General features: G+C 43.7%; 1 protein-coding gene across 2 annotated transcripts; it reads left to right on the top strand.

Annotated features, from left to right (window-relative positions):
- Window positions 1-3312: 3312 nt before the first annotated feature.
- Window positions 3313-24080, top strand: ENKUR (enkurin, TRPC channel interacting protein). Of its 2 annotated transcripts, none has more exons than XM_077271824.1 (5): window positions 3313-3499; window positions 7034-7203; window positions 7996-8246; window positions 21676-21822; window positions 23433-24080. In XM_077271824.1, exons 1-5 carry the CDS (start codon window positions 3423-3425, stop codon window positions 23604-23606), a joined length of 819 nt encoding a protein of 272 aa, XP_077127939.1. In that variant the 5' UTR covers window positions 3313-3422; the 3' UTR covers window positions 23607-24080. The 2 variants fall into 2 exon arrangements, with proteins under 2 accessions (XP_077127939.1, XP_077127940.1); XM_077271825.1 differs by having other exon boundaries at window positions 3315-3499; window positions 7034-7179.
- The last annotated feature ends 1613 nt before the right edge of the window (window positions 24081-25693 follow it).

Below are 25693 nucleotides of genomic sequence, written 5' to 3'. Positions count from 1 at the left end.
GAGAGATAAGCAGAAATGGATGAAGGTGTCCCTTCCGACTGCCGTCAGTCCCATCGCAACATGATTTCATAGCAGTCGATGGGACTACTTATTCATTTTACTCACTTATATAGCACCATTAATTTCACAGAGTTTTACAGACACTATTATCACTGTCCCCATTGGGGCTCACAATCTAGATTCAATATGAAAAGTGAAACATACATTATATAGAGTCATTACAAACAGAGTGATCTATTTCAGGTGTTTATTTCTATTAGGCCATGTTCACACTTTGCGGTTTTTACCGCGGAACCGCCGCGATTTTGATGCTGTGGGTCCGCAGCAGTTTCCATAGCGTTTACATTAACATGTAAACCCTATGGAAACCGCAAACCGCAGTGCACATGCTGCGGGAAAAACCGCGCAGAAACGCAGCGGTTTACAACCCGCAGCATGTCACTTCTTTGTGCAGAATCGCTGCGATTCTGCACACATAGAAATGCATTGAACCGCTTACTTCCCGCATGGGGCTGTGCCCACGTTGCGGGAAGTAAGCGGTTAATGTGCGGGTGGTACCCGGGGTGGAGGAGAGGAGACTCTCCTCCAGGCCCTGGGAAGCATATTTGGGTGTAAAAAAAAGAATTAAAATAAAAAATAATGCTATACTCACCTCTCAGCGCTGCCCGCGGCGTCCGGTCTCAGTTGCTGTGCCGAACAGGACCTGTGGTGACGTCGCGGTCACATGACCGTGATGATGCCGTGGTCACATGACCGTGACGTCACGAAGGTCCTTGTCGGCACAGCCGCTTGCAGCGCCGAGGAGATCGCAACGTCAGAGGGTGAGTATAGCCAATTTTTATTATTTTTTACATTACTATTGATGCTGCATATTGCTACATATGCAGCATCAATAGTACAGGAGTAATCCCGCAGCAGAAACCGCGGAACAAACCGCGATAAATCTGCAGGGATAACCGCAGCGGGTTTGCCCTGCAGATTTCTCAATTCCGCTGCGGGAGAACCCGCAGAGCACACCGCAAAGTGTGCACATAGCCTTAATGTTGATGATTATGGCTTACAGCCAATGAAAACCCAGAAGTCATTATCTCAGTAAATTAGAAAACTTTATAACACCAGCTTGAAAAATGATTTTAGTAGTCTGTGTCAGTAGCTTCACAATCATGGGGAAGACTGCTGACTTGACAGATGTCCAGAAGGCAGTCATTGACACACTCCACAATGAGGCAAAGCCACAAAAGGTCATTGCTAAAGAAGCTGGCTGTTCACAGAGTGCTGTATCCAAGCATATTAATGGAAAGTTGAGTGGAAGGAAAAAGTGTGGTAGAAAAAGGTGCACAAGCAACTGGGATAACCGCAGTCTTGAAAGGATGGTTAAGAAAAGGCAATTCAAAAATTTGGGGGAGATTCACAAGGAGTGGACTGCTGCTGGAGACATTGCTTCAAGAGTCACCACACAGGGACGTATCCAGGACATGGGCTACAAGTGTCCCATTCCTTGTGTCAAGTCACTCAGGACCAATAGACAATGCCAGAAGCGTCTTAGGCCTCTTTCACACTAGCGTCATGCACTGCACGTCGCTATGCGTCGTTTTGCAGAAAAAACGCATCCTGCAAAATTGCTTGCAGGATGCATTTTTTTCTCCATAGACTTTTATTAGCGACGCAGTGCGACGCATTGCCACACGTCGTGCGACGGTTGCATCGTGTTGCGTCGGACCGTCGCCACCAAAAAACGTTGCATGTAACGTTTTTTGGTGCGTCGTGTGCAACATTTCCGACTGCGCATGCGCGGCCGGAACTCCGCCCCCTCCTCCCCGGAGCTCAGAATGGGGCAGCGGATGCATTGAAAAACAGCATCCGCTGCCCCTGTTGTGCGGCGCTTCCACAGTATGCGTTGATACTTCGCAACGTCGCATTGCGACGTGCGTCGTACAACGCTAGTATGAAAGTAGCCTTTCCTGGGCCAAGGAGAAAAAGAACTGGACTGTTGCTCAGTGGTCCAAGGTGTTGTTTTCAGATGAAAGGAAATTTTGCATTTCATTTGGAAATCAAGGTCCCAGAGTCTGGAGGAAGAGTGGAGAGGCCACAATCCAAGCTGCTTGAGGTCTAGTGTGAAGTTTCCACAATCAGTGATGGTTTGGGGAGCCATGTCATCTGCTGGTGTAGGTCCACTGTGTTTTATCAAGACCAAAGTCAGCGCAGCCGTCTACCAGGAAATTTTAGAGCACTTCATGCTTCCCTCTGCCGACAAGCTTTTTGGAGATGGAAATGTCATTCTCCAGCAGGACTTGGCACCTGTCCACACTGAACAGAAAAAAGAAAATGATTCAGCTCACTCTTGTGATGGTATTCTCACAGCCCATGAGAAATTTGATCCGAGCACGGAAGCGTCTCTGCTTGGCGCCAGGTACTTGTGCATGAAAATGAAGGTATCCAGCTCAGGAAATAAAATCAAAAGTCTTTATTTCAGTGAAACTGAGGACTAAGTGCACTATACGTGTTCGAAACGCGTCCAGTTATTCAAGACATTCCTTCCTCCAGTATGCACTGGTTTGTCAAGCAGCTTACTTTTTAAATTTGTCCAAATAAAGACTTTTGATTTTATTTCCTGAGCTGGATACCTTCATTTTCATGCACCTGTCCACACTGCCAAAAGTACCAATACCTGGTTTAAAAATAACATTATCACTGTGCTTGATTGGCAGCAAACTCACCTGACCGTAACCGCACAGGGAATCTATGGAGTATTGTCAAGAGAAAGATGAGACACCAGACCCAACAATGCAGCCGAGCTGAAGGCTGCTATCAAAGCAACCTGGGCTTCCATAACCCCTCAGCAGTGCCACAGGCTGATCGCCTCCATGCCACGCCGCATTGATGCAGTAATTGATGCAAAAGGAGCCCCGACCAAGTATTGAGTGCATTTACTGATCATACATTTCAGTCGGCCAACATTTCTGATTTTAAAATCATTTTTCAAGCTGGTGTTATAAAGTATTCTAATTTACTGAGATATTGACTTTTGGGTATTCATTGGCTGTAAGCCATAATCATCAACATTAACAGAAATAAACACATGAAATTGAACACTCTGTAATGACTATCTAATATATGAGTTTCACTTTTTGTATCGAAGAACTGAAATAAATTAACTTTTTGATGATTTTCTAATATTGTGAGAAGCACCTGTAGATAGAATTCTGCTAAAAGTGACAGTCTCCACACCTACCTGTGGTTCTAAAATTACAACAACTGTTCAAATAAAGCTAGTTGGAGAAAAAAAAAAGCAGCCAGGGAAGCAGCAGCTGAGCAGATACTGTTGCCGCGGTGACGGTAGAGACAACACTGCTGAGCACAGGACTCGGTGACACAGAGCAGAATCAGCAGTGTGTCCTCTGTTACACGACCAGACCCCGAAAATGAAGACCATGAACCCAGCTGAGAACATCTATAACCTCATCCCCACAGAGGAGGTGAAAGTGCTCAAACCCCCCAGGTGAGTGGCACAGGGGAACTCTGACTGCTAAGTGTGGGGAACTCAGGGCAGAGGTAATAAACAGCAAGCAGGTAATGTTATATATGTATACTGTGCTCCTCACTGCTCTCATATATGTCACATACAGTGGCTTGCAAAACTATTCAGCCCCTTGTCATTTTTCATGTTTTAATACCTCACAACCTGGAATTTCACTTTTTTGAGGATTTGCATCAGTTCATGTAAAGAACATGCCGACAACTGTGAACATTTTGGTGTTTTTTTTGGTTTTTTAATTGTGAAGCAAACAACAAATAGGACCAAATAACTGAAAACTTCAGTGTGCATAACTATTCACTCCTCTAAAGTCAGTACTTTGTAGAACCTCTTTTTGCAGCAATTACAGAAGCTAGTCTTTTTGGATAAGTCTCTATGAGCTTTCCACATCCTGCCACTGGGATTTTTGCCCATTCCTCAAGGCAAAACTGCACCAGCTTCTTCATTTTAGATGGTTTCCTCTAGTGAATAGCTATCTTCAAGTCTGACCACAGATTCTCCATTGGATTAAGGTCTGGGCTTTGACAGGGCCCCTCCAAGTTATAGCAAACAAAAAGGGGACACGCTTCCTGGATAGGAGTCTCAGACAGTGTTAGTGCAAGGTTCAAGTTCACATACAAGCTACGAAGGGCCCTAACAGTACCAAGCTCCCAAACAGCAAGAGGGTGCATCAGGAATCTAGCGGATCCCTGGAGTAAGGGATTGGAGTATGCATTGGAGTCCTGGTCTCAGTCTCTCATAAGAGGAAGAGGACGGTTGGGGAAGAGTGAGAGGGAACGGTGGAAGGCATCAAGAAAGATGGGCTGCTGGATGGAGTCATTTCTTTAGGAACAAGTGGATAACACTTTGCAACGCATTGAATAGAATAAAAAACACTTATTTGAACAAATTGCTGAGAATTGATGTCTTCCATACACAGCAGCGTGGGAGGCATTCACAAATGATTCCTATATTCTCTCCTAAGAGGTACAGACTGTTTGGGGAGAGCAAGAGGAGACGGTGGTGGACCTCAACAAAGCTGGGTTGCTGGGTGGGGTGTCCCTACTGCCAACAGGAGCTGTTGAGGTGGGGACAGTTCGGGCAGACCAGAGGCAGGACCTTAAAGCGTACTGTTTTATGGTGGGTGGCCCTCGTTGGCAGGTTTGTAGTGGTACCATGTTTTTTTTCCTCAGAAGAAGGCAGCCTGCTCGGGGCTGGTCCCCTTCTGGTATCCTCTCCTGTGCTTCCTCTCCTGCACTCTCGCTGCAAACAATTCGGCCCTCAATGTCTCTTTCTGGGAGCTGCAGCTCTGTGGGCATGCACAGCTCTATGAACCTTCTATCCTCCTCAGACGGCTGTCTGGAACTCACTGAGCTGAGCTCAGCCAGCAACCAACTTCCGCCTGGAACTTACTAACTTTCCCTACAGACCACCAGTTATATATATGGGGAATGACCTACTAAATAGGAGCAAAAGCTCCCCTTGGTGGCCTGGAGTGTGACGTGTTGCATGTTTGTGGTACCTGGATGCAGTTATCCTTCTTTGCCTCCAAACATACCATCACTCTCCCCGGGAGGAAAGTAATACCACTGTGACGACCAGGACCCTCGGGTGCCACACATGTGTTCAGAATTTGTTGACCAAATTAATTTCAACTTAATTGGTTGTCCAGTGAAAACAAGTTATCACCTATACACAGGATTGGTGATAACTTGTTGATTGGTAGGTGTTTGATCGCTTGAACCTGCACAGAATGGTAAAAACTGTGATATTTGTCACCAACTGGGATGTTTGATGCCCGCCACACCATGGAGGAAAAAGCTGACTGCAGCACTCAACAGCCTCACAGGTAATGAATGGAGTACTGGCTGAGCATTGTCACTGCTGCTCCAGTCTAAAGAGGATAAAATTCCCCACTCTGTTGATCAGTGCAGGTTCCAGTAGTCGGTCCCTCATTGATCAATACATTATCACTAGTGATGGGCGAACCCCCTAGACAGTTAAAAAAGTTTGGTTCCATTACCAGAACAGTGAACCCCATTAAGATGAATGTGGGGCCCGATCATCCATTGTTAGCCACTCTGTCATCTCCACAACAGTGCGGCAAACACTGCCTGTGATTGGCTGTAAGATTATTACTGCCGGTCAGAGAGTTGCGGTTCCCACGCTGTCAGATGACAGTGGGAGACAGCAGCTGTGACCGTAAAGTTTCTTGCGCTGGTAGCGGAGATCTCACTGAGGTCACCGCAGTTCATCGGTCAAGCTCACACTAAAGAGAGCTGTGAATGCAGCCTCAGTGATTGGCAGTAACCTCAATGACGTCACCGCTTGTCACTGACACTGCACTCACAGCAGCTAGGGACCGTTCAGGTTGAAAACCCATTGTTGCAGACATGGATTACGGTGTGAGACAGTTTGTCGAACAGGTGAGGAATAGGGTTGTTTTTTATTTTTATTTTTTTCACGGGAGACCAGGGCTTCAATGTAATGGGTGTTAGGTGAGTATTATTGTTTATCATTTTCTGTTTTTTTTACAGGGGACCAGGGCTTCAATGGGATGGACGTAAGGTGAGTATAACGCTGTTTGTTATTTTTTAACGGTGTGTATTTTTATTTCAAACAAAGGACTTTATTCTAGGTGTTTTTTTATTGAGAATATGACTATAAGGTTAGTAATGGATATGCATCTTATAGATGCCTACTCCATTTATTGTGGGCTTGTTGTCACCTGACAATACAAAGGTGACATCAGCCCTGCAAATATTAGCCCCACTTGTCACCACCACAGGGTAAGTGGGAACAGTTGGGCAAAGCACTAGCATTGGAGCATCTTACAGATGCGCCTTTTCTGGAGGCTACAGGCTGCTATTTTTAGGCTGGAGGGACAATATCCATGGCCCCTTACCAGCCTGAGAATACCAACCCCTAGCTGTCTGCTTTAGCTTGGATTGTCAATTATTTATTTAAATAATTTAAAAAAAACACATGGGGGCCCCTCTTAGCTTTATCATGGCTGGTTATCAAGGAAACAGTTGAGGGTTGCAACCCGCAGCCGTCAGTTTTGCCATGCTGGTTATCAAAAACAGAACAGACACCACTTCATTTTTTTAGTTTATTTATTTATAACGCTTGCACTGTTCTTACCTCCAGTCACAGCTGCTGGCTGTCAGATGAACCGCATCTCTCTGACCGGCGGTAATGATCTTACCACCGATTAGAGCCATCGGTGTTTTTTGCGCTGACATGCAGATGACAGTGTGAGAAACAATCGATATTCGGGGTGTCAAACCAGAACAGTAACATGGATTTCTTGGAGAAGTCCACGTTCGGGTGTCCGGCCAAACAGCAGGTGTTCGGTATGGACTGCAAACTTTCGCCCATCACTAGTTATCACCTATCCTGTGGATAGCATCCTCTTTAAGCTCTTTTACTTTTTCATGTCTTTCCCCTTATCTTAATGAGAATGTTGTAAATTCTACTAATGATATTATCTTACTACTTTTCTATCTTTGTGTTCAGATATATGTCAACATTCAGGGATTCGGTGAAGCTGGAAGAGAAGAAAAATAAAGCAGCCCACAAAACCTTGGGTCCAGCCAAAATAGAAGTGCCTTCCCCTAAAGAGTTCCTACAGAAGCACACAAAAGAGGCCACCCTGGCACAAAGTAAGTTACCTCTTACATGTACAGGTAAAGTGTGCCTTGAAGATGGCTTCATCATGGTTTCATACAGAAGCGGTAAAATGCCAGGATCAGCAAGAATAGCTTTCTCTACAGAAATAGCGCCAACAGATGGGTAGAATAGATGATGGAAGCATGTGGCAGCCACATCAAGTAGACCCTATCCCAAGCCTGGGGCTATACAATGATTTTGGCCCCTACACAGACTCTACATCACAGCATAGTGCAAGTGAATGGGGGCAGATTGTAACCTGCAAGGTACCACAACAAGCAATGGTTCCAACTTTTTGCGACTTGATTGTCAAGGTTCCTTATGGGGAGCAATGAAACCCCATTCAATTACGTTATGTTGATGTATAGCAGGGACATATAGTGATCTTTAGATGCATGGACTTTGTCACTACCAAAGCCACTATGTAGCCCATCCTAATGGAGTTTTCCCATGCAATAAAATGATGGCATACTGGTAGGATATGATCAGTGAGGGGTGCGACCACTGCTACCTTATCAATGCTCTGGCTACCTGGCTGTCAGGGATTTGTAGCCTAGGTCCAGCAAAGTGAATAAGACCAGCTTCGTTTTCCTTTCTTTCCGTGTGATCAAGAGTGAAGCTGCGCAAGGAACAGAGGGGACACAGGTTCATTTTCAGCAAAGATCCACATTGATCATAAAGTGATATAACATAATTTTATGAGCGGAGAATAACCCTTTAAAATTAAGACTTGCAGCAAACAGTATATTAAGAATATGCATCCTATAGATTTCATCTCTTATATTCTTTGCCCTCTTGTTGACAACAAGAGAGCGCTTTATATGATTCCACAGGTAGACCCCCCCGGTGCTTGGCAGAAGACAAGCGCCCCCCGGTACCACACCGAACAGACCAACCACTCATGGGAGTGCAAACTAACAAAAGCTTCATCACAACCAACGTAGCCGAGGCCGTCATGGCTGTGCCTAAGAAACCACAGCCCATCTATGTGGACACCAAAAAAGGGGATAAACATCTCCTGGAGACCTCTGGACTCGTTCCTAAATACATCAAAAAGAAGGTAATATTTCTGTATACGTCACACATGCTCTTAACATAACAGGAAAGATTACATAATTTATACACTGCATTAATAATAGGCCGTATCAATCATCTCAAGTGGCAGTTACCATATACTTACTAAGCACTCCCACTGATCTATACCGTCTTGTGCTCCACATAGCGTTATACCTAATGCATTGGATATATAATATGCTATAAACATGGCAATTTCCTATTCTGAAGGACTCATATTCAGAGGTAAATGCATCCTCTGTAAAAAAAAAAAAAAAAAAAAAGCAAAAACAAATCATTCAGAAAGATCTGTAGGAATCTCACACATATTAGATAAAAGTCACTTGAACCCAATGTCTAAGAGGCCTTCAGACTCTCCCATGTCAAGTGATGTAAGGGGAAATAAGGATCGGGGCAACTGGAATTTTTTGGATTGATTCTTTTGTTCTACAAGCAAATAAACGGTGTCTTAAAGAGTTTGGCAGCGGCTTACTCCACTCTCCCCATAGAGAACACCAGTGCGCTTGGCTGAGCCCGGAATTCATGTGTATGGGGGAATGGGAGAGATAGCGGTTGGTTGAACAGCTGTGTATGGGCATTTTTACGTATCCTAAACTTGGCTATTAAGTATTCGAAAGTTGCCAAAAAAGAAGGAATCAAAATTTCTGGACAAATCATCAACAATCTTAAATACGGAGACTGCGAACATTGATAGCATAGATTTACTGCTACTCAATACAAAGAAGAAAAAGATATTGGCTATTGCCAGGTACAACCGGGACACATTAGAGATGGATGACGAACTGGAAGTTGTAAAGGACTTCAACCTACTCAGATCAATGATCCCTCAAGATGCAGTAACGACACCGGTAGTCAATAGGAGAAGAACTATGGTGAAATCAACAATGAAGTCACTGGACAAGGTCTTCAAATCATTACATAGTTTGGTCTTTTCTGTGGTAACATACCTGGATGATAAAAAGACAAGACAGAAGAAGAATTGACACCTTCGAAAAGTTGTGCTGGAGAAGGATGTTAGTAATACCATAAATGGCAAGAAAATCAAATCAATTTCGGAACAAATCCAGCCAGACATGTCACTTGAAGCAAGGATTACCAAGCTACGACTTGCCTACTTTGGAGACATCATACAAAGACAGAAATCATTGGAGAAGGACATCATGGTCGGAAGACTAGAAAGCACAAGGCTATGAGGAAGACCAGCAATCTGATAGCTTGGCACATCATGATTACAGCAGAGAAGACCCTGCTGGACCTATCTAGGCTTGCACAAGATCGATCTACCTACAGATCGTTCATCCATCAAGTCACCATGGCTTGAGATTGAGCTGCAGACCATTAAAAAAAATCCTGGCCATTCACATTAGATGGCTGTTGGCTGAAAGATCGTTCAGCAGACTCCCCCGAACAAAAGAGTGTTCATTTGGCTGAGTGCTTTTGTGTTCTCTATGAGAAAACCTCCAATTCACATGTCAGCCGGCGGCTTATCTCATGGACAACAATGCAGTTGGCAGTCCGCAATTGGACATACTTGATTGACATCTCTCCCGACCAGCTGTTGGACGGCACCCACATACAGATTAGACCACCTATCGAACCAGTCAATATTGGGTTCAACCTACATAAGTCTTATGTGAATGGCCAGCTTTGGCTGTTGATTATAATAGAGGAATACTTTAGCCATAGATGTTGATAAAATCTAAGTTAAAAGCAAAATAATCAAATACCCTGCAGTAAATAAATAGCAACAGCGCATGAAAATATTATAGAGTGCTTAGTTAACATAATTTTGATTAAAAAAATGTAAAAGGCATCCCACCACGTCAAGGTGACCCTATTCGGAACAGTCCTAATTTCTAGTATTAAAACCTTACCATATGTCAAGTGACACAAGTGTGAAAAAGGACTAAGGAAGAGAAGTGTGAATAAGAGCTGAGAAAGAAGTCCTGAGCCGTCATTCACACTTACATCACTTGACATATAGTAAGGTTTTAATACTAGAGGTTAGGACCTTCGCAAATAGGGTCACCTTGACATAGTGGGATGACTTAGGGTACTGTCACACAGTGCAATTTTGATCGCTACGACGGCACGATTCGTGACGTTCTAGCGATATCGTTACGATCTCGCAGCGTCTGACACGCTACTGCGATCAGACACCCTGCTGAGAATCGTACGTCGTAGCACATCGTTTGAAACTTTCTTTCGTCGCTGGATCTCCCGCTGTCATCGCTGGATCGTTGTGTGTGACAGCGATCCAGCGATGCGTTCGCTGGTAACCAGGGTAAACATCGGGTTACTAAGCGCAGGGCCGCGCTTAGTAACCCGATGTTTACCCTGGTTACCAGCGTAAAAGTAAAAAAAAACAAACCGTACATACTCACCATCTGATGTCCATCAGGTCCCCCGCCGTCTGCTTCACGCTCTGACTGTCTGGCGGCCGGAAAGTGAGAGCAGATCACAGCGGTGACGTCACTGCTGCGCTCTGCTCTCACTGTACGGCTGCACTCAGTCAGAGCAGGAAGCAGACGGCAAGGGACCTGACGGACATCAGATGGTGAGTATGTACTGTTTTTTTTTTTTTTACTTTTACGCTGGTAACCACGGTAAACATCGGGTTACTAAGCGCGGCCCTGCGCTTAGTAACCCGATGTTTACCCTGGTTACCAGCGAACCTCGGCATCGTTGGTCGCTGGAGAGCGGTCTGTGTGACAGCTCCCCAGCGACCACACAACGACTTACCAACGATCACGGCCAGGTCGTATCGCAGGTCGTGATCGTTGGTAAATCGTATAGTGAGACGGTACCCTTATACATTTTTAAATCAACAATATATTAACTAAGTACCCTCTATTACTTTCATGCACTGTTGGTATTTATTTATTTACTACAGGGTAGTTGCTTATTTTGTTTTTATTTTTTGTTTTGTCTGTTTAGTGGCCAGTGTGAACTACATGCTACTACAAGCTGCAGGCACGCAAACTTATATTTCAGCTCATCTCTAGGTTTTTGTCATAGATATTGATGACATATTCCAATTATACACCATCAACATCTGATCCAGAAACATTGCAGCAGTCTTGCTGAGTAATGGTTCAAGAGTCTTGCTCGAAAAGATAAAAGCTTTAGAGCAAGAGGAAGACATTACTTAGTGCTGCAGCCCAGTATCTTAAATATGGACTATGGACAGAGTTGAATATCAGAATATTTTTTCAAGGCTTTTTGGTCAAGAATGAATAGCAAGATCTGTAAAAGATGGAAATCTATCAAAAATAGGATGTGATACACTTATGACCTTAAAAACAGATACAAAATCCATTGAGAAAACATTTACTTAAAGGGAACCCATCAATATGAAAGTCATTTTAAAAGGATTTAATAAATATTTCCTCTTTTATTTCTCCTGAAAATGTTTGAATAAAATGACTGATAGATGTAACATCCACCTTGTAAAAAATGTGTGCACCAACAAAGTCTGAAAGTACCCATACACACTAAATATGAGCTCTCTCTCTCCCAATTTCCAGATAAAGTGAACACTTGGTTTGGCTTCTTTTCAATGGAGGAGAAAGATGCTAACAGACTGCTCTAGCAGTGGCTTATCTTCCCTGAGATGGTGTTTCTGCACCATGAGACTTTTTCTTACCGAGGTCACCGCAGTTCAGGGGCCCAGCTGGGACCACAGACTCAGTGACTGGCGGTTACCTCGATGACGTCACCGCTGGTCACTGAAGCTGCGCTCGCAGCAGTTCATTACCCAGTGGTTTTCAGTCTGGACGGTCGAATCTTGGCACCATCCGGGTTGAAAACTGTTTGTCCCCAGACATGGATTACGGCATGGAACAAAACGACGGATAGGTGAAGGATATAGTTTTTTTGTTATTTTTAAATAAAAAAGGAAAAATGTGGATTTTTTTATTTCAAATAAAAGACTTTATTCTTGCTGTGTGTTTATTTACAATATAACTATAGGATTAGTAATAGATAGGTGTCTTACAGACGCCTCTCCATTACTAAGCTATGGGCTTGATGTCATCGGACAATATAAAGGTGACATCAACCCCACAAATATGAACCCCAATTGCCACAGCCACATGGCAAGTGGGAAGAGCCATGTATTCAGACTCTTCAAAGCAGTATTAGGGTACCGTCACACAGTGCCATTTTCATCGCTACGACGGCACGATTCGTGACGTTCTAGCGATATCGTTACGATATCGCTGTGTCTGACACACTACTGCGATCAGACATCACGCTGAGAATCGTACGTCGTAGCAGATCGTTTGGAACTTTCTTTCGTCGCTTGATCACCCGCTGACATCGCTGGATCGTTGTGTGTGACAGCGATCCAGCGATGTGTTCGCTTGTAACCAGGGTAAACATCGGGTAACTAAGCGCAGGGCCGCGCTTAGTAACCCGATGTTTACCCTGGTTACCAGCGTAAACGTAAAAAAAACAAACAGTACATACTCACATTCCGGTGTCTGTCCTCCGGCGTCTCAGCTTCTCTGCACTGTGAGCGCCTGCCGGCCGGAAAGCGAGCACAGCGGTGACGTCACCGCTCTGCTTTCCGGCTATGGTGCTTACACAGTGCAGAGAAGCAGAACGCCGGGGGACAGACACCGGAATGTGAGTATGTACTGTTTGGTTTTTTTACGTTTACGCTGGTAACCAGGGTAAACATCGGGTTACTAAGCGCGGCCCTGCGCTTAGTAACCCGATGTTTACCCTGGTTACCCGGGGACCTCGGCATCGCTCCATCGCCGTGATTGCAAAGTGTGACCGCAGTCTACGACGCTGGAGCGATAATCATACGACGCTGCGACGTCACGGATCGTGCCGTCGTAGCGATGAAAATGGCACTGTGTGACGGTACCCTAAGTCTCTAAACCCTTAGCTATCAATCCCTTAGATAACTGTATGATTGTTGTACTCACATGCCAGGCTTCCTCAGACAGTGCCAACTCAGCCAAACTGACTTGTAATAAGAGTCCAGGAGAAACAGAGTTGATATTCTCTGAAATCTTGTATTAAGTACAATGCAGCAGGTGGAAAGAGTAATCCAAACAGAGGAGTATACATGTGCATCCAAAGATGGCTACAGCAAACTGATAATGAAAAAGAAGGGAGGGGCAAGGGATAACATAATCAACTGCAGGGGAGACAAAGGGACAAACTTCAGAGGGCAAGCTTCTCCATAGCAACAACAGAATGCAATGCATTATACAGAAAATACACACGTTGTTCCAATTCATGAAACACATGTCAGGATCACACTCAGTCGGAGCAGCCTTTGGAAGTGGGGAATCACCAGAAATAATACACAAGACACGTCTTGTATAGTGTATCACTGGGAAGTCTCTGAAGCACGCCTGCCTTCAAGGTGCTATCCCTTCTTTATATAGTTGTATCGGTAGGTTCAGTGGTTATACAAGTTTTGCATGTTTAAACAAAGAGACAAAACAGGAAAGAAAGAAAAAACAGTTTCGTGGGCGGCAGTTTCACAACAAACAGTACAAAGGCAATTCCACAGACAAGAAAAACAGGATTTCATACTATAGCTAAAATGTCCTTGAATGGACAGGTCAATATTTATCACAAATTCTTTTTTGTGGTTCATTGAGGTAATCATTTTTGTTCTGCTCTTCACAATCCCCCCTTTGACATATTCCATTCAAAACCTTGTCATATAGACGATCATTTTAGTCATTCTTTTTGTGATATTACAAAAAAAAAACAAAAAAAAACAAACTTTATATTCTCGCATCCATTACACAAAATGTATTTGTGCATACCGAGATACCCTTGAGTACAACCTTGAATAATACATATATAATTACAATAACCATAACTGTATGTATTAGGCTTTGCATAATCCCGGTAACCCACCCACCGATCCCTCTGAACCAATTGGCTGGGTTAAGAAAAGAAAAGGTATCTGACCACCAGCTATCCTTATTTTGGTCATTGTCTTTGTCATACTGATCCCTGAGTCGTTGTACGTCTTCTAATTTAAATCTCATACTCATAGTACTATTTGGGTCTATATAATGACAGCAGGTGGGTCCGATGATTTGACACATACCCCCTTGTGAGGCAGTTAGGTAATCCAATACCAGGGTATGTTGGTTAGTGACTATTATAAGCTGATTCTGTACAGCTATACTAGTATTTAATATGTCCAATATATCCCAAATCTGGTCATCTAGATAATCCGTGGCTCTAACTAATTTATCCCACATCTGTGTTAACATTATTAACATCAATATCATGAGTCTTATACTGCTTTTTTGCAATGGCTTGCATGTATCCATGATGCCTTTCCTTCAAGCTTGACTGCTGTTGGAGTTGTTAACAGGACTTGGAAAGGTCCGTCAAATCTTGGTTCCAGAGTCTTTCTGGTGTGTCTTTTCACGTAGATTTGATCACCCGGTTCCAACTTGTGGCCTCCTTCGAGATTTTCTGGATCTGGAAGGGAAGCAAAAACTTGCGAATGCACTTTAGTTAAACGTTTTTGTAATTCTTGTACATAAACAGTTAAAGTCTCAGTATTCAACATCAGTTGTTGTGGAAAATAACAACCCAAATTTGCTGCTCTACCAAAAAGAATCTCATGTGGTGACAGCTTAGCCTTCCCCCTTGGGGCGTTTCGGATGGAATACAGGGCAAGTGGTAGACACTCGGTCCAAGGCTTTTCTGTTTCTGACATGGCCTTCTGGATTTTTAATTTTATTGTTCCATTTAATCTTTCCACTTTACCTGAACTCTGTGGGTGATACGGAGTGTGAAACTGGTTTTCTACTCCCAACATTTTCATAACATTCTGGAATATTTCCCCAGTAAAATGGGTACCCCTATCTGACTCGATCACCTCAGGCATGCCGTAACGGGGTATCAGTTCATGTGCTATTTTAATGGCAGTAGTTTTTGCTGAGGCTTTACGAACTGGATAAGCCTCTGGCCACCCTGAGAACATGTCCACACACACAAGCACATATTCGTATCCATTGTACCTAGGAAGTTGGATGTAGTCGATCTGGAGTCTTTGAAAGGGATACAGTGGTCTTACATGATGCTTGGTTGGGGTTTTAATGGTCTGACCTGGATTGTGTGCCAGGCATATAGCGCATGCAGCACACATGTTCCGAGCAAAATTACCAAAGCCTGGAGCCAACCACCTTTCTTTTACCTTAAGCGTCATACCATTTGCCGACACATGCGTGGGTAGGTGGAGGTCACTTGCCACTGCGGGGTACCAGGCTCTGGGTAAACACAACAAAGTTCCTTTTTTCCATAATCCTTGCTGATCTTCTGCCCCTTTTTTCTGCCACTGCCCTCGTTCTTCGTCGTCTACCTGTTTCTGAGCTTCCTTCAATCTCTCCTCATCATCTTCAGAGCTATCTAGTGTGTGGGCATGATGTAAGGGTTTACGTGCTGCCTGTTTTGCTGCCTTGTCGGCTTTATCGTTACCCCTGGCTTCCTCGGTGTCGAGTCTCACATGTGCAGCTACCTTTATCACCGCTATTTCTTTAGTTTCTTGTGCTGCCTCCAGAATCTGTCTAATGAGGGAGGCATGTTTAACAGGTTGGCCTGAAGCAGTCATATAACCTCTGGCTCTCCATATTACGCCAAAATCGAAAATAATGCCATGTGCATATCTAGAATCAGTGTATATGTTTGCTGTCTGATCTTTGGCTATTTTTAGAGCTTCAACCAATGCCGTAAGTTCTGCTTCTTGTGCAGACTGATTAGCAGGGAGAGGTTCTGCTTTCAGCACTTCATGCTGAGTTACTACCGCATAACCTGTATGAAATTGTCCATTCATATCTGCATATCTACTGCCATCTATGAAAAGTTCAAATGTAGCATTACAGAGTGGCTTGTCACGTACATTATGTAAGCCCTGAGTCTCTTGTTCCATTAATTGTACACAATCATGCATTGACTCTGATGGGTCAAAGGAGTTGGAGAGTGCAGTTTCCTCAGTATGGATGGTACCCCCCTCAGACTCTAAAGGGAGCAAAGATGCGAGATTAAAGGCCCCGTCTCACTAAGCGATTTACCAACGATCACGACCAGCGATACGACCTGGCCGTGATCGTTGGTAAGTCGCTGTGTGGTCGCTGGGGAGCTGTCACACAGACAGCTCTCTCCAGCGACCAACGATCAGGGGAACAACTTCGGCATCGTTGAAACTGTCTTCAACGATGCCGAAGTCCCCCTGCAGCACCCGGGTAACCAGGGTAAACATCGGGTTACTAAGCGCAGGGCCGCGCTTAGTAACCCGATGTTTACCCTGGTTACCAAAAAAAACAAACAGTACATACTCGCCTTTCGGTGTCCAGGTCCCTTGCCGTCTGCTTCCTGCTCTGACTGAGATCCGGCCGTACAGTGAGAGCAGAGCGCAGCGGTGACGTCACTGCTGTGCTCTCACTTCTCACTGTACGGCCGGGAGTCAGTGAGAGCAGGAAGCAGACGGCAAGGGACCTGACGGACATCAGAAGGCGAGTATGTATTGTTTGTTTTTTTTTACATTTACGCTGGTAACCAGGGTAAACATCGGGTTACTAAGCGCGGCCCTGCGCTTAGTAACCCGATGTTTACCCTGGTTACCAGTGAAGACATCGCTGGATCGGTGTCACACACACCGATTCAGCGATGTCAGCGGGACCTCAACGACCGAAAAAAGGTCCAGGCCATTCCGACACGACCAGCAATCTCGCAGCAGGGGCCTGATCGCTGGTACGTGTCACACATAGCGAGATCGCTATGGAGGTCGCTGTTGCGTCACAAAACTTGTGACTCAGCAGCGATCTCGCTAGCGATTTCGCTATGTGAGACGGGGCCTTAAGAGTCTGAATCCTGGCAAAGGAAATGTTGGGCGGCAGTAGTAGGGAACATTGGAGACGGAGGTGTCTGGCCATTGAAATATGTTTAGGTTGGACCTGGTTAAGAATGCCATGTACATCATGAGTGGTCTGAACTAGAAGTGGGTGATCAAGAACAATCTCAGAAGCTTTATCTAATAACAGTGAAATTGCGGCTACTACTCTTACACAAGAAGGTGCGGCTCTAGCTACAGGATCCAGATGAGCTGATATGTATGCCACAGGTCTCTGTTTGTTTCCATGTTTTTGTGTGAGCACCCCTGTAGCATGTGAGGATATCTCAGCTGCCATCAATTGAAAAGGTTTAGTGTAGTCTGGGAGTCCCAGAGCCGGAGCTGATACCAGTGCTGTTTTCAAAGAGGAAAATGACTGTTTAGCCTCTTCACTGAGTGAATATGGCGTGTTGGCAATACAGTCATATAAAGACTGCATGAGTTGACTTGCATGTATGATCCACTGTCTACAGTGTGAAACAATACCCAGGAAAGCACGCAGCTGTTTGTGATTCCTGGGTTCAAGCATGTTACGTATGGCTTCCGTACGTTGAGGTGTGAGGTGTCTGATGCCCTGTGATATGCAGTGACCTAAGAACACGACTGTTTGTTGACAAGCCTGGAGTTTCTGTCTATTTACTTTACAGCCTTCTTGCGCTAGGAAAATTAAGAAATTAACAGTTGAGGTAACTGCCGTCTGCTCATCAGGGCAACAAATAAGTAAATCATCTACATACTGTAGAATGACTACTCCTGGTTCTGGGGTGAAATTTTTCAGCACGGTCTGCATTGCTTCAGAGTACAAAGTTGGTGAGTGTACCATACCTTGTGGCAATCTTGTCCATGCTAATTGTTTACCCTTGAATGTAAAGGCAAACAAATGCCAACAGTTCTTATGTAGTGGCACAGAAAAAAATGCGTTTGATAAGTCAATTACCGTAAAATATGCAGCAGTGCTGGGAATTTGAGACAGTAAGGTATGAGGATTCGGTACCACAGGGGTGACCGGTGCCAAAACCTTATTGATTTCCCGTAGGTCGTGCACCATGCGATATTTCACCATAGTTTCTTTGGAGGAAACTTTCTTTTTAACAGGATATAAGGGTGTATTGGCGGGTGACCTGATTTCTACCAAAACACCTTGTAACACATAATCCTGAATTTGTTGAGAAATCGCCTGTTCTTGCTGGGCGCTGATGGGGTATTGCCTAAGCTGAGGTAAAATGGTTCCCGGGGCAGTTTCTAACAGTATAGGAGCTACTGATAAAAACCCTACATCAGTGTCTCCTTTTGCCCATAGGCTGTCAGGAACCCGAGACAAGTCAATTTTTGCTTGTTGAGTGTAAATTTCGGGAAAATCCTCCATTGCCTGTATTCTAACATATTGTTCCAGAGTTTCTGCATCTTCAGGGATGGTCAGCATAACTGTGCCATTTTCTCTAAAATGGATGTTTGCATGCATTTTACTTAAGACATCAGTACCCAACAAGCAGGTAGGTGCACCTTTAGCAAATAAAAATTTGGATACAAAAGTTTTAGGGCCAAAGCTCACATTTAAAGGTTTTGTAAAGGGCAACACCTGAATTTTACCATCATACCCTTCTGCATATGTTACCTTTGAGGATATATTGTCAGGATATGGTAAAAAGTCCTGATTTAAAATGGAGGATGTTGCTCCCGTATCTATCAGAAAAGGTACATTTTTACCCTCAACCTCAACTTGTATTATTGGTCTTCTAGAAGGAAGAGAGACCTGCATAACCTTCAGTCATCCTGAGCTGTCTGTTTGATCAGGCACTGGGTTATTTATCCTATTTTTGGGTACAAAGGTTCCTGAATCTATATCTGCTTTTCTCTTCCTACATTCCCTTTGGAAATGTCCTGGCTTCTTACAGTAATGACAAGTAAACTTTTGATTAGCAGAGCCAGTATTAGCCTGTGCAATTCTTACTGGCTTAGAATTTTCTCTTAAGTCCATTTCTATCCCTACAGCTTTCTGTCTAGCCAGGTGTGGGTCTTCCAAGGTTCTCCAATCAGGGGTTGCGGCCTTAAGCTTTTCCTTCACTTTTGGAGACAATCCATCTATAAAGGTTTTTGTAACTAACCTCATCATTCCTGGAGCGGTTAGATCCATGCCTTCATCTCTGAAATTATTTTCTACACTTAGATAATATTCGTCTACTGATTGTCCAGATTTCTGAGCCACCACTCCCGTTGTTCCTCTCTGCCTCTGTCTCTCCCTCATGAAAACCATTAAGTGATCTACAAATTGCGTACCTGATTCTATCGTTTGTAAGGCACCATCTCCTGCTTGGGGCCTATGTACCTGTAGATTTGCTAATAGCTCCTGGAAGAGTCCAGGAGTCATTTTCATTCTACATAATTCTTCTCCATCTGCCCAAACTCCTGCGTGAGTCTGCATAATTTGCTGTATATATTGTGCAAATCTAACTGGACACTGGGTGGGATCTGGTGCGTTATGCAAGAGAGACATGCCTTCAGCGGGGGACCAAGGGAAATATTGTCGAGTTTGGTGGTATCTAGTTCCCATTACTCCGTCAGCACCAGGTTCCCTAAAGAGTCTTGGTACTACCCTAACAGGGGCAAGTACAGCGCCATGTCTAGGTGTACCACAGGCTAGGCAATCATTTCTCCAGTCTGGATTTTGTTGTCCACAGTGCGGACATACCCATCCTCCTGGTCCGGCTAAACTTTGAGGTGGTGTTTGGAGAAAAGATGGGGCATGTGGGTTAAGGTATGGGGGTGGGGTATTTTTAGATTCCACATTTTGTTTTTCTCCACAGCCTGCGGGTCTAATACACCACTTTTTACTCTGTTGACTATATGTCCATCCCTCATTTTCTGCTACCCTAGAGACATCAATCAATGCTTGGATCTGATCTATCCATTTCTTGTCTCTGATTATGCCTTTTTTTCTTTCCTGAATTCCTTCCCATAGTTTTCTACTAAAAGCTTCTGCCCTAGTAACTCCAAACTTACTAAAAATCTTTCTCAGCCCCTTAGTGGCATCTTCACCACTTCTCTCCTTTATGATAGTATAGATATCTAATTCTTCTGGTTCCGACTTTGTTTGCTTATTCCCCATTTTCTTATCCTGAGCTTTCTTGCCCTAGGTGGCGTTTGGGTATGAGAATACCTCGTTACCTTCTTCCTAAGGAGCTAGGATGTCTTTTCTTGCCCTAGGTGGCGTTTGGGTATGAGAATACCTCGTTACCTTCTTCCTAAGGAGCTAGGATGTTTAAACTGTGTTGATGTAAGAAAATCCTGATTCCTACACCTATAGCAAACAACACAAATGCAACCAGACAGAAAAAGAAAAAGAACATACAACGTATCTTGTCCCAGGCTAATTTATCTGTCCTGGGCTCATACTATCATACACAACGTATTCTTGTCCCAGGCTAATTTATCTGTCCTGGGCTCATACTATCATACACTTATCCGTCACCAGGTTTTTGTCAAAGACAGGATCAGAGATTGAACCATAGGCGCGGAGGTCTCCCCGAAAGGACGCAACCACGTTGCCCAGTGGGACAGTCACTTCTTCTGTTTCAACACCCTGGGCGGCTTATAGGGCTATTCCCAACTTCCACACACCTTTTATTCACATTCACTCTCATTCAATGCCGTACTCCGTGAGGTGATCAATTCTTAAATAGTTCAAGAACCCGAGCTATAGGTATCCTCCTCTACTAGAACTACCCGCTAAAGAACACGACACAGAAAATCTTACGGACAGTGCAGGGCAGATATAAGAGATCTAACAGTGTCTCTTACCTGGCCAGGTTTTTGTTCATCTGCCGTCCATTATCCCAGATTTTCTTTTCGTTCGTATTCTGCCGGTGTTCTTGAAGGAATACACAGACCTCGGGTCCCTGTTCAGGCGCCAGGAAATGTCAGGATCACACTCAGTCGGAGAAGCCTTTGGAAGTGGGGAATCACCAGAAATAATACACAAGACACGTCTTGTATAGTGTATCACTGGGAAGTCTCTGAAGCACGCCTGCCTTCAAGGTGCTATCCCTTCTTTATATAGTTGTATCGGTAGGTTCAGTGGTTATACAAGTTTTGCATGTTTAAACAAAGAGACAAAACAGGAAAGAAAGAAAAAACAGTTTCGTGGGCGGCAGTTTCACAACAAACAGTACAAAGGCAATTCCACAGACAAGAAAAACAGGATTTCATACTATAGCTAAAATGTCCTTGAATGGACAGGTCAATATTTATCACAAATTCTTTTTTGTGGTTCATTGAGGTAACCATTTTTGTTCTGCTCTTCACACACAACACCGGGCAAAGCACCTGAATTGGTGCATCCAATAGATGTGTACTGTAGTAATCCACTGTAGTGTCTACTGTTGTAATCCTTTTTAAAAAATTTGGATGTGCCTTACGTATTAGGATTCTGCTTTATTGGGCTACAGCGTACGGAGCAACCATCGGAAGATTTACAGACTAGATGTGTACACTTCTCATATTTTTATTGCTCTTATTGTTATTTTTTACCCTTTAGGATTATGGTTCTACTCCTGAGTATTTAGCAAAGAGAAATGAAGAAGTACAGAGAGCTCAAGAGGAATACGATGCCTATGTGAAGGAACGGCTTAGGATGGGAGCCATGAAGCAGCTCTCTGAAGAAGAGAGGCAGAGTGTGATCGAGGTAACTAGATCTATGTTGTAGTCTTGTATGCAGGCACTTTTGGACACCCAAAGAGATTTTCTGGTCTTTATTTTTAGATACTATCTGTCACAGTTGAATTGAACCTACAGTAAAAATTACAGACCTCTTCATTCTTTGTAGGTGGGAAAACTTGCAAAATCGGCAGTGTATCAAATAGGTATTTTTCCCACTGTGCATGATCAATTAAACATGATTAAAAAGATTACACATAGAAAATAAGTAGGAAAACCAAATAGGACTGACTCAACAAAGTAATCAAATTGCAAGGTAATAAGGTACAGTATATCACATGTAAATCTGATATACTTAAAGTCTAAATTACCCAAAGCAGCATACGGTAATCGGTATAAGTAATCACCATATAGAGGACAGAGGCATTGTCACTAACAAAACGCAACAGTTCAAAAAGTAAATATACTGAGATAGACCAGAACCCATATATCTAGACATGGTTCATCCATTAAATCCAACTTACGTTTCGCACACGACTTAGTCAGGAGTGGTTGGTGAAAAATGTCTTTATGCAACTTTAGAGTAATTCGAGAATTACATAATCAAATAAAATTACACAGGTGACCTTGAAGTGTGATCAAAAAAGAAGAAGGAATCAAAACTGCTGGACAAATCATCGATTGTTGATGATTTTTTCCAGCAATTTTGATTACTTTTTCTTTTTAAATACGTAGACGATACAACATTGATAGCAACAAGTGTAAATTCAATAAAGGACTTATTACAGAGGGTGAAGATGGAAAGTTCAAACATGGGACTGCTACTCAACACAAAGAAGACGAAGATATTAACTACTGCCAGATCCAACCGGGACACATTTGTGATGGACGGCTACAAACTGGAAGTTATAAAGGACTTCAACCTACTCAGATCAATGATCACTCAAGATGCAGCGATGACACCGGAAGACAATAGGAGAATAGCTATGGGCAAATCAACAATAAAGTCACAGGAAAAGGTCTTCAAATCGAGGAACAATTCACTCGCAACGAAGACACAGCCCGTACATAGTTTGGTCTTTTCTGTGGTAATATACAGTTTTCAAACCTGGACAATAAAAAAGCAAGACAAAAGAAGAATCAACGCCTTCGAAATGTGGTGTTGGAGAAGGAGCCATAAATCGGAAGTGCATTATTTAACACAAGAAAGCACAACACTGGTGAAGTGATGATAATAACCACCTAAAAACAAGTGCGAAATGGGAGGTTGTCACCACACAAATGTATCATCATTTCACTAGTTTTGTTCTTTACTGTGTTCAATTCTGTAAATATTGGGGGAAAAGGTGTCTGACCCCCATTTTTGTCACAGATTAGCAGAAGTGCTCTCATCCATGTGGAGGTGTCTTTTGCTGCAGCACATTCATTCAATGATTGGGGCTGGGCAGCAGTAGCAGACACGCGAGTGCGGCTGCACGGTCATGTGTGACCCGAGCTTCACTACTGCAGCTGACCTTCCACCATGCTTCACATTGGGTCTGGTCATATGGTTAGACCTTGATCTGTTTTTTGTTTGTTAACAGTTTTATGCGCTCACATACGACTTATATCCTAACTGCATTTTTCTTCTTTTTATAGGGAATGAAGAAAAACTGGGATCAGTTCCACCATGAGTATCAAGGGCTATCAGTTGTGATTGATACGGTCCCCAAGAAAGCGCACAAGGAGAGGCTGGAAGCAGAAATGAGACAGTTGGAGCGAGATATTGAGATGATTGAACGACACAAAATCATCTACATCGCTAATAACTAAATACTCCCCACTCATGTACAGTATGCACAGAAAGCATAGCAGAGTCTAGCATTTCTAGTGGAAGATAATAAATTATATTATGAGTAATTCTTTATTTTGCACTTGATTACATTAATAGAGTACAAAAATATATATTATATAGGTGGGAGAGAAAAGCAGCAGCATTCTAGTAGTGCGGTGCAGGCCCCAGGTCACTGACAGCTTGTCCTCCATGTCAGTATAGAAAAACCGTCAGCCCCTCTATAGTAGTACCCAGCTTGTCCTATAGGCATGTACATGAAATGAGCCCTTCCTTCCCATCTTTTTAATAACAAACGACCTTTGTTTGTCTGTAAGGGTGTATTCACACATGCAGTTTTTTCCACATATGAGAAAACCGGACCGATTATTCTGATCAGTCTTTGATCAGAGTGTGGTTCAATGGGCAGTGTCATCTGATTTTCTCGTACATGTAGAAATAAAAAATTTTCTCCACCTTCTCCATTCTGTCAATGAAAATTGGACCATACTCGGATGACATCTGAGTCCTGATGAATGTTTTTCACAGACCCACTGACCTACATTGATGATTTCGATCCGACCCGTGGATCACAAAATCGGACATGTCTTTGATATTTTCCGCTGACCACTTGGTGCGAGGAAAAATGTTGGATATGTAAATATCATATGTAGGAGTGCTATCCATAAAAATCACAGATAGCACTCGTATGTAAAAACCGGACATCTAAATATGCAAAGTACCTTTTGCGGATGAAGCCGATGAGCTGAACATAAGGCCAAATTCAGACCTCCATGACACATTGTCTGAGTAAGTAAGGACTGTGACAGTCATATATGAAGCTGTTGAGTTCGGGTCAGGACACCCGTGACCATTCTGGCCTTCACTCTCCATACTTAGACCGTGTTTCATAGATATCTGAATTCGGCCTAAAGACAGCGAGATTCCTGATAGCCTGTGTAGCGCAGCGGGGTTGGTGCAGTGCGACAGATAGGCAGGGACCACAGAAAAGTTCAAAGCAAGTGTCTTTTAATGTCCAAAAACTCACACATAGGAGTGCTGTCCTCCGATTTGCAGCCGAGTTTCCATAAACACAGTCGAAAACTCAAAACCTGTTGCCGTGGACTATGGCACCGCTGTGTCTCTTGGGTGCGTCAGCCGTCTGGAAGTCCCTGGCTCTGTGTTAGCTCCACAAAGACCTGAGTTGCACAGAGCCACCTGCTCTGCAGCTTGCAAACTCCAACACTGACATCCCCAAGGCAAAACTGACAGATTTAAATGGAATTGTGGCCATAGGGCCACTTCCAAAACCCGGAATGGAGAGAGGGATACGCCCCACTACCAAACCGGCAAATCCCTCTAAAAATAAAAGCCCTTAACGGGTTTTCCTAAAAATATGACTGAGTCTCTACTTGGACCCAATCCACTCATTCTTTTATTTTTTCTTGTGACTCACAGGCGTCCTACTGTGAACACAAGGCACTCCAGTGGGTTTAATAGTACTCCGTCTGCATCCTGGAGGATACATATTAACCCTCACATAAAATCCCCCTCACTGCCTCACAGCTGCCAAACCCACCCAGTAATTGGGTGGGACTTTGGATGTTCAATTTGCTAGAAGTGCCGCCTATCAACTTAGTTGTAAGTCGGGGGTCACACATCCATTTTTCATGGGCCAAGTAGAGACCAAGATGCACATAGTGGCCATGGGTTTCCTCATCCAAACTTAATTGCCTTATAGACATATCTAAGACTGTAAAGTTAGGATCAGGAGAACCATGGTCCTTATACTGGCTTTCACCAAAGCTAAAGCAGCAGCATGTGGTAGAGAGTTACCATAGTTATTTCAATTACTTGCTTTTTTAGCCATCATCATCTCTGTGCCCATAGGAGCTCACAATCTAAATTCCCTATCAGTGTGTCTTTGGAGTGAGAGCAGAATCCGGAGAACTCGGAAGAAACCCACGCAAACACAAGGAGAACATACATACTCCTTACAGATGATGTCCTTGGTGGGATTTGTATCCAGGACCCGAGCGCTGCAAAGCAACAGTGCTACCCACAGAGCCATCCTTCTGCCATGAGATGG

Source organism: Ranitomeya variabilis, chromosome 6, assembly GCF_051348905.1.
Source record: "Ranitomeya variabilis isolate aRanVar5 chromosome 6, aRanVar5.hap1, whole genome shotgun sequence".
Lineage (NCBI taxonomy): Eukaryota > Metazoa > Chordata > Amphibia > Anura > Dendrobatidae > Ranitomeya > Ranitomeya variabilis.
Note: the sequence above shows the minus strand (reverse complement) of the source record. Positions and strands in the feature narration are given on the sequence as shown.

Coding starts and splice junctions, on each gene's coding strand:
- ENKUR (XM_077271824.1), top strand. CDS start 3,423: ATGAAGACCATGAACCCAGCTGAGAACATCTATAACCTCATCCCCACA. Junction 7,204..7,995: donor GTTACCTCTTACATGTACAG/GTAAAGTGTGCC, acceptor GTTGACAACAAG/AGAGCGCTTTATATGATTCC. Junction 8,247..21,675: donor CTAAATACATCAAAAAGAAG/GTAATATTTCTG, acceptor TTTACCCTTTAG/GATTATGGTTCTACTCCTGA.